Source organism: Phaethon aethereus (assembly GCF_964289735.1).
Source record: "Phaethon aethereus genome assembly, contig: HAP1_SCAFFOLD_212, whole genome shotgun sequence".
Lineage (NCBI taxonomy): Eukaryota > Metazoa > Chordata > Aves > Phaethontiformes > Phaethontidae > Phaethon > Phaethon aethereus.
This window is the reverse complement of record NW_028113775.1, coordinates 93526-109419: the sequence shown is the minus strand read 5'-3', so window position 1 is coordinate 109419 and position 15894 is coordinate 93526. Positions and strand designations below refer to the sequence as shown.

Below are 15894 nucleotides of genomic sequence, written 5' to 3'. Positions count from 1 at the left end.
TTTGCCTAATCACAGGTGTCCTAGAGTATGGGCTGTATGGCTGGTCGCAGTGCACCACCGAGTTAAACCCCCAAAACAAAACTGAAAGAGAAGCCGCAGCGTTAACACTGTACAACAGGGCTGCTGCCACGTGCTCCCGCACAGGGGTCACAGTACTGGCCCGGTATCTGTCCAGCAGTACACGCCAGCCTCGACTAGACTAAGGTAAGCCGCACCACCTTTCACCAGCTGCCGGCAAATGTGCATGAGTAGCTTCACCGAGACCGGGGAAAACTGCAGCATAGTAGAAAACAGTATGAAAGTGTTAACATTCCGTATTGAAGAGAAATTGCATGAGTTGTTTTAAAACAAGGGTTTAGATTACTGATGCCGCCAGAGTCTGTCGTCTGATTTAGTCATTTAAGAAATAATTACATCACTAATGTAAACAATATAAACATACCAAAAACTAAGTATGATTTAAATACATTTTGATGGTACAAAAGAAAAACCTGAAGGTGTCTGTACAGTTTTTACAACGTGGGAATTGCCAATGTATTTACAACATGAAAGGGCAAATACCATTTTTGTGCAGAGTAAAATTATCTGAAATAATGTCAATATAAAAAACAATATCTAGCGGTGTGAGGCACTCCTAAACATGGTGGTATTAACCATGCTTTCCTTTGGTACAAGTCCCATCGCTTGGAGAGCCGCAGTTGCTGCTGTGGCTTTAGCATGCTTCTTATTAAGGCTGGCAAAAGTAGGCCTATATTCGTTTCCATTGACTCTCACCTGTTTATGAAAGAGAGGGAAAAAAAAAAGAAAGCGTTAGAGAGTACCTCTTCACTTCTGTTTCAAGGCAGCACTGCAGAGCTCCTTTAAGCACATTCTCTATGTAATTCCTCTTTAGGAGTAGACAAAATCTGCATCTGGCCTGTAAGCACAATCATTCCCAAACAGTAACTGCTAATACAAGGTATCACATAAAGAAAGCAGCCCACAACATAAGATAACTGAAGGACAAGAATACCTAAATCTTGCTCACCACCTTTGCAACAGTGAGACTTAACACCACACCTGCAACTAAACAGCAAGAATACACCACATAGGTTAATAATTTTACTGAAAGTGGAATAGTGTGTTTCTTGATGGACTGACAGATTGATGTGCTTGAGAGATCCGATTTGGCCTTTACAGAAAAAGGACTTTGAAATTTTAGCATTGAGACACTGCTTAGCAGTCCTCAGCCACCCCTGACGTGGATTATATGTTTATATACAGATATAAAAATGAATTTACGTCACCTTTAATACAGAAACCAACAGCAAACAAGGAAACTCAAACGCACCTTAAAGATAAAATGTTTGCGATGATCAGGCCCACTATCATCTACCAACACAAATTCAGGTGGTGACCATCTTCTTTTGTTACAGATCTCCATCAATGCAGAAACTGGATGTTTACCTTAAAGAGAAAATGTAGGTGACATTTCAGTGCCACTATCAAAGCAATCATTTTAAATTAGATTTTTTTTAGGCATGTGAGAATCTCACCTGAAAGATCCTTCATCACAACATAATGTCCAGATCTCTTTTGTGCCTTCTCTCCCACAGCAACAAGCCCTAAACAAAACACAATAAAGTTTACATTTATGATCCCCACCTGGTTTCTGTATTCTCATCAGTAAAGCAATAACATGTATCAGTGGAGATGAAACCTGGAGACACCATACAACTGTCTTTCCAGAAGTCTTTCATTCTTCTCTTTCATCCAGCATTTTTTTCCCCTCCATACTACACATAACATTCTTCTCAACTGCTCTAGTAACACTCTTAACAAGCCAGATAGCAGAAAACTTTGAGTAGTCTTATGCAAGCCAGGAAATACCTGGTTTTCTGTGCCTGCCTTTGGAGAAACACTAACAAGAAAGAAACTTAAAAACATTTCTCATTCAGTATTTGTTCTGTGCAACGCTAAAGTCATCCACTACCTTAACTGTTTGCCTCTGACATACTAAGCATTTGAAGTATTTCCATTACACAGTAGATGTAGTATGTCCTTTTGAATGAATATGAATACCACAGTGGTGTTCTTATAAAGTGTGCTCTCTTTATTTAACAGTATTCAAATATTTCTCCTTTATGTGCAAGTTCACAGCCCAATTACCATGACTGCAATCACACCTGAATATAAAGCAGCAGAAAAGCATGAAACTGGGCTCCCAGTCAATACAAAGGGACAAATTCCAATGGAAGTCACTGTGAAACAGGGAAGCTGAGCATTTTTCTTTTTGAACTCTTACAAGAGTAAGAAATAACATGTAACAATTGCCAAAAATGTATCAAAAGCCAGTAACCACGCCATGCTTATGAAGTGACTCAAGTTTCTTGCCATTCATTGTGCCATTACCTTAAACAGACATAAATAAAATACCTGAGCATTTTTTCAGAATTGCTCAGACTTCAACCCTTCAACATTACTTTGCTGCTTACCTCAATTTGTTTTTGTTCCTGGCTTGGGTGAATAAAGACAGGGAGATACTGCAATTGTTTCCAGTTTCTTCAGGGTTTTTTTGGTTGGCACTTTGTTTTGTTTTGCTTTACAAGAAAATCCTTCCCTCCTTACCAGATTTTTTCATCCTAATATTCATGCAGCTCCTAAGTACGGTCTTTTCAAATGGCCTGAAACCCTCATAGACAACAATCATTGAAACAGTTTCTTTTTTTTTTTTTCCCCCTTACAGAATTTTATATCCAAAATAACCAAAGTTTTCCACCGAACAAAAAAAAACTCTTATGTCATTCTCTGCATTAATAGTGTCTCTCCCTCACTCTAAGTCACTGACACTTGTCTTCCACATCTTGTCCCTGGTACAGGGGATTTTCAATCTGTAATTTTCAGTCAAGAGCTATTTTCAAAAAAGCATCAACGGACTCCGACAAGCTCTGTTGATGGACCAAGCTTCTCTGAATACAACGAACCAACAATTTACTGGCCAACAGCAAAGCTCAAGGGTTTGGTTTCAGTGCTGTCTGTGAGAGAACTACAGATCTCACTTAGTGTCTGGAAAAAACAGGCTCTAAGCAAAAGCTATGGCAAAGGCAGACAGCCTTTCGGTTCATGTCTTAGTGCAGCCTACTGAGTAACTCCTTCGCAAACTGCTTGTTCCTATACCTAGAAATAGTATTTTATTTGGGGGACAAGTTCTAAAAATTTGTTTAAAAACCCTTACAAAACAGAAATGGGTTACATAATGACAGGCTCCTTTTAAAAATTTCAGACTTTTCTTTAAACCTCTACACAGAACTTTTTAAAAAATTGACTTTTTATACATTTAAGCATCAAAGAAACTAATGTTTGAAGAAGCTTTTTAGCTACTTGTCAAAAATGTATAATTCCCGTTCAGTTGCTTTTTTGTAATGCCTGAAACATGCTGCAGCTTCACAATGCAAGTTGTCCCCCCGTATATATATGGACTTGGTTGGCTCAACATTAAATATTCTTTATCAACACAGAACACCTTTAGTTTTTTTGTTGAAATTATCAGGCGAGATTGTACATATGGTAATAATCAAATACTTTAAAACTATGAAACTAAAGCAAAGCCTGGCCATCACGAAGGTTATCAGTATTTTCAGATTAATCCATCACATGCCAGAAGAGGCATCCTTTAATTCCACCCAACATTTTTGACTGTTATTGAAAACCGAGCATTCCAAAGCAAAAAGAGCAAACTATCCATTACAGAATGCCTAGCACAATGAGGACCTGATCCTGCCTCAGGCCTTAGACCTTGATCCTTGAAACCTTGGTGTCAAGTTCTGCAGGCATCAAGGAGATTTCTGTCAGAAACCACAGGAGGATCCCGGGGCACACTTCTAGAACTGGAAACTTGAGCTGTGTATCACCAAAACGTTTTCAATGTTCAAAAAGTTCACAAATTGTGCAGCAATTCTGCCTCTTTCCCATGATGTGACAAGAAGCAAGCAACATAATGAACAGAGCTCTACTCTTCCCTCCTCACCACAAAAATCCATAACCATGTTATGCAGGCTACTTGAGAAAATACTACCGAAATTGACTGTTTTCATCTTCCCTTTGACTGATATTAATCAAGATAAATTGAAAGGACTCTTACCAGCAGCAAGAACTCCATAAAACATCATCTACAAAGACCCCAGTAACTAAGTAAAAGTAACAAAATATTTTCCAAATATTTACTTTGCAATCTCTCTGTCACCAGGTGTCTTTTTTTTTTTTTTCTTTTCTTTCTTTCTTTCTTTAAATAGAAAGGTTGCACAAAAGAAAAACATCTGAAAAGCAAGTTTGGTCATTGTTCATGTAAAATGAAGATGTCTGTATTACCGTGTTCCATACTTTGAGACTGTTGCACTTCTTTATTTATAAAACCGTATTATGCTGCTAGAAGGCCTTTAGAATTTAGAAAGCAATAGGTATTTTTCTAACATAGGCTTGCCTTCTCATTTTCTACCTCTTTGCACTTAATATTTAAATACTTAGATTGTATTTTCACTGCTAGTTTGGTCACCTGAGCAGTACTGAACTATCTCTGTGTTGAGACCTAACAATTTTGACACCTAAAGATTCCCCTAACTCCAACAGCATCTCTGCAAATAAACTTCACAATATTTGCACTTACATGCTTTGTTTTCTTCCAAGCTCAATTATGAGCATTGACAAAAGCTAATACAAACCCATAATCCAAAGTATTTTCATGCTTTAATATTAGATGTGATCTATTTAATATACTAGAGGTTCCCGTTTGTGGGGTTTTTTTAATATTTAGGAGAACAACGGTAACAACTTATTTTCCTGCAGTCAGTGTTAAATTGTTTATTTTGGTAACATGCATAACAAAACAATTAAATCATACATCTTGATTGTTGAAATTCTGCATCTTGTATTTTAAATGGTTAGAACCTGTATAGCTATTTCAGACAGAAAATCTTCATAAACATTCACTCTGAAAACAGAGCTCTTACTGACTATGCTGGCAAGATGGCCAATCACATAAACCACACTGCCTGTAATTAAAAGGATAGTTCTTTTGAATCAAATGGGATAAGTGCAACAGTTCTCCACCTGTGGATATGGACTATATAAAGAAGAGGAGGAAAGATTGCTACCGCAATGTTTAGAAACAGTCAGGGAATCATCACTGTAGTTGAGCTGGGGTGCCTGCAAAGCAGGATCAAACTAGGAGCTGGAACAGCAGGGAGATCAGATGGACAAAAAAGGAAACAGAATCTATTTGGAAGACGTAAAAACATCAGTATGACAGTCTATTCATGTCAGGACTTCAGCTGAAAGGCAGCAGTAACTCAACTCTGTAGGTCTCGCCTCTGTCCTTCACCCCAGATTAGAAGATCGAATAGTTCCATCAGTTCTATCCTGTGGTTCTAGATGAACCACAATGGCTCTTCCACAACTCATTTCCCTGTCTGTGCCTTCTCCATGCATCCAACTGAAGCACATCCCTAATTTAAGAACCACTGAGAAGGACTTTTTAAAACAGAAGATGAAGGTCAGGGAAAGTTAAAGAATGCCTGGAAGAGTTCACAGGCATAAGGACAAAGCCTATATACATAATCCAGGGCTTGAAAAACTAGTACCAAAATCATCGGCGTCATTCTCTTAATTTAATTTACAGTGAAGCTGTACCGAGAAAAAGCCTACTACTTTGAAGTCATTTTGCCTATCTCCAAAACAGACATGAGAAGTTTATCATATCTTATGCTGCCATAAGACATTTAAGGAAGGGCTTACCTTTTCGATCTGTCTTAAAATCGACCATAATAGGCTCAACGCTGCCTTCTTTGTTTTTCCCAAGCCCTTCTCCTTCTCTCCAGCCCATTTTTCTCATCAGTTGAGCTCCCATTCCTCCAGTTACAGGGGCTGCTCTTAAGAACTGATCCTATCCAGAAAAAGAAAAGTAAAACAAGTCCTAAAGTTAGCATTGGGTTTTTAAAAAAAAGTGGGAGCTTCCAAAAAATGTTTCTAACAACCTTTTACAGACTCAATTCAAAAAAAATACACCTTATAGCTTTATATACATTAACATCTTGTATAAACCAGAATTCACGCAGACACACGAGACACAGATCAATGTTTTCAAAAAAGAACGACTTAAGAAAATTCTAATGCAATCCAAAAGTGGCAAGTGACCCATTTCAGACATATGTATTTAATAAAATGATAACCGTCCATTTTTAAACACGCTACTTTGGTTCCAATGCATCTCTTCTCATCTTGTGAAAGGAGGCAGTGTTAACTGTTTAACTGGCAACATGTGTGCCAAGTGTACCTAGTTATTGAACAAAATACAAGCACATTTAGTAATGACATTCACATAGTGTTTAGGCGTATTTTAAATATAAAAAAAAAAGTTTCCCCATTTTATTATACAGCAGTTGCACATTCAAGTTCTACTCTGAAAATCCACATGAAACATACAGGTTTTTCTTTTCTTTTTTTTAAAAGGAAAAAAAGGCGCTTAGCCACACAGTTTAGCAGCAGTAGTCTTCACATTCTTTCAAATCATTAACATAATAGTTGTTAAATGGTGAAAGCTTATAAACAGAAATTTTAAAAATCTGTTTTGATGTAAAGAACTTTAAAAACTCCTTAAATGTTTACGTACCTAGGCCTCGATGGCCGCAGTGTTGTGAATAGTAGGGCTGGCATTGACCGTGGCAAGAAGGCAGCTACAAGGATTTGACCCTGAAACAAGTTTCCATATAGAGGGGTGAAAGTTCACAGGTTATTCTGTGAACTATCATCTCTCTTCTGCCCCCCCCACTGACCCAAGTAAGTAAGTCAATCATTTCCATCACAGCAAAAAATTGCTTGCCTTAAAATATACAAGTTTACACACTGGCACTGATAAGTCCATCAGTTATTTCGCATAGTAGGTTAGATGATACAATGCCTAGTATTTTTGTGAAAATTTCACTTACTATCAAAGCAAATTAATAGAACAAATTTTTTTTTTTCTCTCCTTTATTTTGACTTGTGCTTGCAAAAGTAAGCATTTCCCAGATTTGGACAAAGGCCTGATAGGTCCTTGGTTTCTATTAGTACATAAACAAAGCCAGAAGTCTTACTTTTGCAGAGACTAAGGATTTTAAGGGGATTTCAGATTGGCAACTGACACACACTAATGATGCGTATGTGTGTAATCCCCACTATACATGGTGTTAAAAAAAATTTTTTTTTAAAAATTGCTGAAGATTGTGGCAGGACTTCTCCAAATGTTCACCTATTAAACAGTCAATACCTATCGATCATGCAACTGGATGCTGCATTCAGTAACAAAGTGCTCTGATGGAAGAATAGAGAGGCTAAGTACACCTCTCCAGTTCAGCTTTTTTCTGACTGGTGCAGACCATGCAGTGTGTATGTGTGTACACAGAGACAATAAGTTTCTTCGATACAAACTGCCTCAATCTATACACCTAGAACGGCTTTTACTTACTTCCATTTTCATCCTCCCCTCTCTTTTCCAGGAACCTCTCATAAGAAAAGGGCAACCATGCCGAGAATGATACAAACCCCAGCCAATGTCACCCTGGGTTCCGATTCCTCTTTTGTACCTGCTTTACAATGATAGAATTTTCAATGTAAACATCTGTTTCATTATCACCAGTGTGTATTCAGTTCACAAATGACAGAGTGCAATTTCTTGATGAGGCCATTTTAATGTTAGCTTTCTCATCACACCTGTAAATGTACTAATTCAGGGGTTAGAAGTGATGTAGAAAGAACAGAATCAACGTATCTGTAGTTTAAAAAAAAAAAAAAAAAAAAATCAAAGCCCCGACTTCCTATATAGGAATTATCAGAGCCTGAACAAGTTCCAAATACTGGAAATAAAGAGTTCTAAATTCCCAAGTGCAGTTTATTAAAAACACCTTTTCTAATGTGTGAATTCAGAATCCTATCTGATAACTTCAGTAGGAATTTTTTACACTATGCTGACTCTCAAATGCATACAACAGAACCAAGACAACAAGGAATTAGAAATGAAAGTTTTGTTTCATTACAGAATAGCTGTACTTGTGCATCACACTAAAAGGCTAAATGAAGTTAATTCTGGTACCAAGATGAAAGAAGCCAAGAGAAGCCTACTTTTATTCAGTTTACTGAAGAAGCATAGAAGGCCTGCAGCAGGGGAAGTTCTTCTTTCAGTTTTGTTTTTAAATAATAAACTCAATATAGATCTCTAATGTCACCTGGACAATTATATTCTATTTAACTATTTCTTTTATAATTCAAATGACAGACAACTTCACTCAGCCCATGATTTAGTAGAATATGCGTAAAAAGTAGTGCTGTGTTTGTAATTACATTTGAAAACGTAAGAGTAGAAATGTTAACAAGGGCAAAGCAGCAAGATATAAATTTCATTTCAGTTTTAAAAATCATAGAAGGCCGAGTCTCACAGGACTATTCAGCAGCTATGTACCCTTGCAGATCTGGCCAATAAGGAGGATATAAAATTGAAGAGTATGTAATACAATAAACCCCCAAGTTTCTAAGTCTTTGGTTACTGTTGTCAGAATTATTTACAAAACAATTGTTCTCTTTCTTTCACTAACCTCAATTTGAGTAAGTCTGCACAAAAAGTTAGTATCCTTTTTCTCGTCTTTTGATCTCTAAATTCCATGAAAGGCCAGTCAAATAAAGCACACTTCCATTCTGCCAGCAGATGGAGACAACTAATAAGCCACATTCTTATGTCAATGTGTTTCCTTTAAAAAGAAGGCTACACAGTAAAACCTGGTCAATTAAGAGGGCTTTTAATTAAAACTATTCCCCTTTTAAAGCTATGTTAGGGTAGAAAATTTTGGGGGACATGAATGCCTGAATTAGCATTTAAGGGCTTAGAGAAGCAAACACACAAAAATATCACACCTGAAAGATGATTTTACAGGTTTTTTTCTGAAACGCAAGTTGAACAGTCATTGCTGTTTAACTGTAACAGCTGTCTTTGGGAAAAGGATCCCATACAGCATTGAGCCGAACAATCTATAAAACAGCACCCGCAACATCCACAACATTAAAGCCATAATTATTTAAGAGATCTTAAAATACATCATCAATTTCTGCTCTCAGAAAATACCCATTCCTTCTCACAATGCTGAGACTAACACCTAAGTTCTGTCAGAAGGAAGGTTTATTTCTTCTGAGCAATTAATTTATTAAGTACAAGACAATGAAGCCTTAAAGGCACTAGGTGGACAGTTTTAGCTATAGCAGCACAATGGGCTATCTTAAAGATTACTTTAAGACTAACTCCGAAGAACTTCTGAGTCAAGTACCAGGTGCAAGTATCTATCTTTGGCAAAACTTTTGCAAAGTAGTTGAATTTTCCATTATATAAACAGGCACTTTTAGCAGCAGCCACATTCCTTCCCCAATAAAAGAGGAGGAATACCTTTCTGAAGAATCCCATCAAATGCCTTACAAAAACCTACACTCACAATCAGCTTCAGGATTTCTGGTCACAGCTTTTTCATACATCAGTAGAAAGCAAGCTGAGGATAGCACATTTTGAGGACTGAGCAGGGGAGCCAGTCCAATACAACTATCATTTAGTTGATTTGACTTGCCACATGGCCTTCATTTCCAAGGAAAGCTCATTGTGTTATATACAGCAATAGGAATACTTGTATTTTGGTAAGTGGCCCTGTTAGAAGGTCAGCAGTCCTTGTGCAAGTTTTACCTCCACCATTTTACTCATCTGCTATGACTGTGGAAGAATGGAAGGAACACTTTAAGTTTTCAGAACTTGCTACACAAAGCAGAACATTCTAACAGTCACAGTAATACTGTGTGTCATACTTTAGCACAACTGAATGAAAACAGATGCCAAGCATTACCCTGTGCACATAAAACGTTGCAAAAACCTTGATTTGGAGAGCAAGTTTAGGCTATAGAATTATGCTGATAAATCCAGAAACAAGTGGTGAATCTGGGAAAGACTGAGTAAGCAGACCTCCACAGATTTTGCTTGGAAAAAAAAATATTTGACCACTTCCTCTGATCTGGCATTTATTCAGCAGCATAGTGTATTTGTAAGAAAAAAGATAAGAAAAAAAAAAGCAGCAACCTCCAGAACAAGCCAGTCATATTTGTGAACTGATTACACCAACGATGATAAACTGAAACAGAAACCACTTTTCAAAAGAAAAAAAAGATGATACTGCTCATAAATCTTTTTTAACAATACAAGAAACCTAACAACATATTATTCCTTTATGAATACTGCTCAGAACCCTATGTATGAACATCATGAATTAGCACATTACTTCGAAAAATAAACCATACTTCTAATTGGTACGTCGATCATTCAAGTATGCCATGTTATCCACTTCAGTAACTAATTCCCTCAAAAAACTTTGAGATAAAATTGAAGTTGCAGGCATATTTTGGTTTGAGTACATATTACCTCTCCAGAGTAATTTTTTAAGTAAAAAAAAAAAAAGGCTGAAATCCAAGAAATGCAAAGTGAAGACAGCACTTATGAAACACGTTCCCCAAGTACTTCAATTTTTCTCCCATCCTGACACCACTCTTCTGTTTTGTTACATGTATCTAGTTTTGTGATTATCTCTGTCAAGCACAATGTCTGTACCTGTTCTAATTCTTTGTTTAATGATACACAAATAACTAGCTGACATGGGCTCTAGTGTACATCTGCAAGTCCTCTTACAGCAGCTGCTTACGGCAATTTCCCAAGCAAAATGCCTTCAGTAAACAACATCTTCAACATCTTCAGTCAGAAACGTGCATTAAATTTACACATACAACATACCCCAAGAAACTCCACAGCCCTACTAGCAGATGAAAAATTTAAAAATACTAGCGTTTTTTTTTTTTTAAGTGTTAAAATGCATTTTCTTAGGACAAAAAAAGGGAGTACAAGTCTGATATCTCTGTGCTACTTTGCATAATTAACAGGAACTAAGTTACATGACTTCAAATGCCTAAGTAAAACACAATCTGTACTTTGCATTTCATGGTTGATTTGCATTCGTGTCACTGAGAAAGATAACATGCATTCATAACCCATTATCCCTGCTGCATTTTTTTCTGTGAAATCATTCTCTAACCACAGGATGCGATTCCACATTTAAGTTCATCAAACCTAAATTCTGTGAAGGCTTTCACAGGCCCCACCATTCCTAAAAATCACAGGGCAAGTCTTGTGTAGCCCCTAATGCATTTTGTAGCGGGCTCATGACTGTAACTACTTGTCAGCTCATGAGTTTGATGGCAATGTGCGTGCAAATATGGAACCTGGAAAGAGCAAAAGAAGTCAAGCTGAGGAATGCCAGAGCAGGAAAGAGGACTGTGTCCTCATCATCTTCACCCAATAACTCTTCTTGTTTCCAGTAGCAGCTTCCTTTCTGACAAACCACATGATGGTTTGTCAGAAACCTAGGGAGGATGCCTACTACTGCAAACCATTACATTTTCGCAGCTATGGGACGGACGTAAGTGCTTCTGCTGGCTCACTTCTAGACTCAACAAAATGTTCCGATATGCTTCTGCTCCTCATAGCAGTAATGCCCACAAGCCAGAGACCAGACTCTTCTCTCATTTTCTCCCTATAAAGCATTTTATTGTTGTTTTGTTTGGTTAGTTGGGTTTTTTTAAAGCAGATCACAGAGTGAAGTTAAATGTCAGCGGGAAAACACACTTGCCTTCTCCACTTCATTTTTGTTAGCCTGTTACTGTAAAGGTACAGAAGACCACCACAGAACCTCAAGGAATAAAAACGGGATGAGAAGAGGAGGCTTGGGAAAGAGATGATCACGATGCTCCCTTTCTGTTGCCTTGGGAACTCACTCAAGGTATGCAGAAAGGGAGAATTCTCCTAGGCTTGCTGATCTCTTTCACAAGCCTCACTGAGGAGCAGCTCTCCTTTTCTCGCCAATACACCCCTGCTGAGTGCTTTATATTTTTAAGTTCCTCTGCCAAGGACAATTATTGTCATCAAAGCCAACATTTTGTTACAACCTCAAAAGTTAGTAATTATTAAAATAAGACTTTATCATCTATGCCCTGTATTAATACAGAGAAGAGCCCAAAAGATTCCCATCTAGCAAGTAACTTGGATCTCTGCATTGCCTTGCTCTCTGTATTGCTTGGCTATATAAAGTGGAAAAACAAGTTAGTGAATCTTGGCAAAGATATTTCTATTTTTAGGATGTTATAATTACAGACTTTTGTGTTCAGTTTACACAAAGTTTTATGGAAAATTCTACCTAAACCTCAAATCTAACCCACCAGTTTTGAGGGTTGTCTTAACACTGCGTTCTGGAAGGATAAGCAGATACAGCGTACACTCAACTACATTACTTGCAAAATTGACCACCATAAACTTATTATTCTTTTTGTGTGAAAGGTGGATATTGCTTGAATTCCTCAGTTCTACTTCTTGAAAGAGAACCAGTTCAGTATTCATTTTCAAAGATGAAGCATGAATTATTAAAATTATAAAACGCATGTATGTATGACGCACCACACCCCAAAAATAAGACAGTATTACTCTGCAGTAAGAAGTAGCTATTTCACTGTAGGATAACATTAAACTTATTAACTCAACTGCAACTCCTGGTTTAATACTCCAAATAATTGGCTCCCAGAAAACCCTGGTGATACAAATAGAGGCAAAGTAGCAACCAGATAGAACCAAGTCTAACAAAATGGCAGCTTGGGACTTGGTTCACTGAGGTTGATGCCAAAACATCACTGACTTCAGTAACATCAGGATCAAACCTTCCCTGATCTGTCCCAATCCTGTAAAAGTAGTGATGGACCTACCACTGCAACCATACGAGTATCATGAATGTCATAAGGTAACAGTATATATGAACCAATCTGACTCAAATACCAGACGCACACCTTATTGAAGTAGTCTACATTATGAACAACACCTTAATGCACCACAAAATGGGACACAGCAGCAGCAAGTATCTAAATTGATCAAAGACAATGATTTAACTCAACCTGTTGTATTTCACACATGCATTACCATAGGTTTTTAAGGCACATTTTTTGCCTTTTCCAATACTTCCACTGATATTTAAAATGTGATAGTTAGACAAGTATGTCTGCATAACTTCTACCTTTCTAATCCATGCTTGGGGACCACTGTTGGTCAGCTCATCTGAGGACAGAATCTGTGCTCCAGTACTTCCTGTGAACTGGCCAGGTATGGAGTTTGATTGAGCCCAGGCATCAATCTGAAAAATCAAAATCAAACGTAAGACCAAAATAAAAATGTGCATTTTTTTCCTTGGCAATTCTCTGTTGCTTCTCAGTAATTTTCAAAATGGTTCCTCACTTATGTTTAGTGCTGTGTTCATAAGACTCATTTGTAAGCAGATGCCCCATAAAGCTGAGTATCTTTGTACATTAACCCTAAAGCCTGAGCTCAAAGTCTAGCAAGTTCATGGTTTGCTTTATCCTCAAGATCAGTGTTATGAAGTGCAAAATAAAAGTATAATTTTTAATCATGTGCCCATAAACTGGGCTTCCAAAAACCTGTACTTAAAAACGTAAGAAAAATCAGCTGCTGTGAGAGGTAAACATTTAAGTTCATCAAAATGCTGATGAAAAAGTGAACATTACCTGTTCCTGTGCACGATTTAACATGCACATGGCCTCTAAATCAAACGTGTTTTCATTAAGCCTTTTCTGAGCCACCGCTCGATCATTCATAGCTGTAGTTATGTCCACGCCCTAGGAAGAAAAAGATTATTTTTAAAAATACATCAGACCCCAATAATATCCATTTCATCTGGAAAAGCTGTTGTAGAATAAATGCTACAAATACTAAAAAGTTGTTTTATACATTGAATAGTTGGTTTGATATATAAATAGGCAATGTGAAAAAAATCCTGGGACTACTTGTTAAGAATATACAATATGGGCTTTCCTAAACAAATACAAAATCTGAAGTTGGAGTATAACACCCTGATAATTTAATATCACCTTTACATACAAAATATCAAAAGAATTATTTTCAGAGACCTATTTTGGTCACAAGAAGTTCTGGTGCATAATACTTAAATAGAGAAGCATATCATTGTTCAATGGAATCCTATTAACCAACAGAACTGAATGTAACTTAGCTTATTTTTTTTTAAAAAAGCCTTCATACAGAGCTGTTCACATGAGCACCCTACTATTAAGTAATGCTAAGACTTCAAGTTTTATGTATAAAAAAATTACAGCAAGAATCACATGTATTCCACGAACTTGGCTTTAGTGTTTTCTTAATCTTAATCTTCAGCCTAAAACAGGCTTGCATAAAAATAAAAGCAGACTGGTAGCTCTTAAAATTGACTGTTTTGGAAAGGATTATTTAAATCTGTGCTGCTGAACTAGAATAAAATGTAAAGAAAAAAAATTTGAAACCATCTCACACATACTAATCAGAATCATTTGGGTAAAAGTATGGAGCAAATGAAGCAGCTCAATGAAAACCCCTACTCTGTGTAAAGCAATCAAGAAGGAAATCCAAAACATTTGGGGATATAAAGGTGTAACAAATTACAGCTAGCGTACAGCTCTTTTGTAAAATTACTTGTGCCTTGTTCTTCAGATGATGTGCATTTTATGGACCATTCTGTTTTGAAAGAAGAAAAAGAACAGTCTCAGAGACAAGTTAAATTTCTTTGGAGATGAGCATGTGAAGGAGACTGAAAGGGCTGGAACTGTTTGATGCACAGAAGAAACCCAATAATAAAAACAGCAAGTGGCATACAGACATAAAGTCAGCTGATGGTTTAATTTTCTTTTACTTTGTATTACGAAATACCGGTCTCCTTTATTAGTCACTATCTCATAACCTTAGCGTCTCACACATTATACTAGAATAAAGGGCCAGTAGACAAAACTGAAACTAATTTAAAATTGACTCTGCTGAGCAGAAAAATACAGTTAATCCACAAAATCCCTGTTACAGGAATCAGGTCAAGAACTTCGTAAATAGTGAAGAACAGTAAAAGAGACACGAATATCTACAATCGCATAAAACAGAGTAATTATTTTTGTACTCTGGCTATTAAATCTTATTTTAAGATTAATTTTTTTTTACCATTTAGGACAAAAAGTATCTCCGTTGAGAAGATCATTACTGAAACATCTCACACTGACCAAGACAGACTTAAAGTCCCAGAAGTCCTATGTGTCTATGAAAAGGGCTTCAGTGTTTATTGTCCCAGCTGACAAAAACACAGATCATAAAACAAGGCACAAAAACAATTAGAAGGTTTTCTAACAATCACCTATCATGACAGTCACATATGTAAAAGAATGCCTGTTTACAATACGCTTTCTTGTGTTAATAAGTTTCCCTTATGTATAATTAAAATAATTCTTTAATGTTTTGTTTGTGAAACTGGTTCAGGAGATAAATAAAAGTTATTCTACTCACCAAAAGCTTCAATCCAGCAATACACATAGGCATGCAAGTAGTCCACTGAAACCACATTGGGACCACTCACATACTTAAACATACATGTGTACTTTAGTGCTTTACCGGACTGGGGCCTATTAGTAGATACCCTGGTTAGTTAGAATTCCCATACACTTTCCCCACATGGTCAGTCACCATTTTGGAGACCATCATGGCTTTGTATTATGTCAAGACACTCGATGGCAGCTTTGGATCTTGAAAAAAAAATATCTCTGCTTGAAGTATGAAAAGTTGTTATTATTTAGTCAAGTAAAACAGTTTCAAGTTCAGCATGCTATTCTCCATAAGAGTTCTACCTTTCCAATCCTGACTGCTAATAACATTTTCCCCACAGACACAACTCACAAATACTCGAGGCAAGAAGGAAGAGGCTGACAACAGAAAGCAGACATTTTTGA

General features: G+C 36.9%; 1 protein-coding gene across 1 annotated transcript in view; it reads right to left on the bottom strand.

Moving 5' to 3' along the window:
- Window positions 1–428: 428 nt before the first annotated feature.
- Window positions 429–15894, bottom strand: part of LOC309416558 (uncharacterized protein) — a 37493-nt gene continuing 22027 nt past the window's right edge. Inside the window, exons 9-14 of the mRNA XM_082016098.1 lie at window positions 13645–13755; window positions 13140–13256; window positions 5770–5917; window positions 1536–1604; window positions 1331–1446; window positions 429–774 (exon numbers count right to left, since the gene is read on the bottom strand). Coding sequence (XP_081872224.1) covers window positions 616–774; window positions 1331–1446; window positions 1536–1604; window positions 5770–5917; window positions 13140–13256; window positions 13645–13755 — 720 coding nt within the window. The 3' untranslated portion in view covers window positions 429–615. The remainder of the gene's footprint in view (window positions 775–1330; window positions 1447–1535; window positions 1605–5769; window positions 5918–13139; window positions 13257–13644; window positions 13756–15894) is intronic.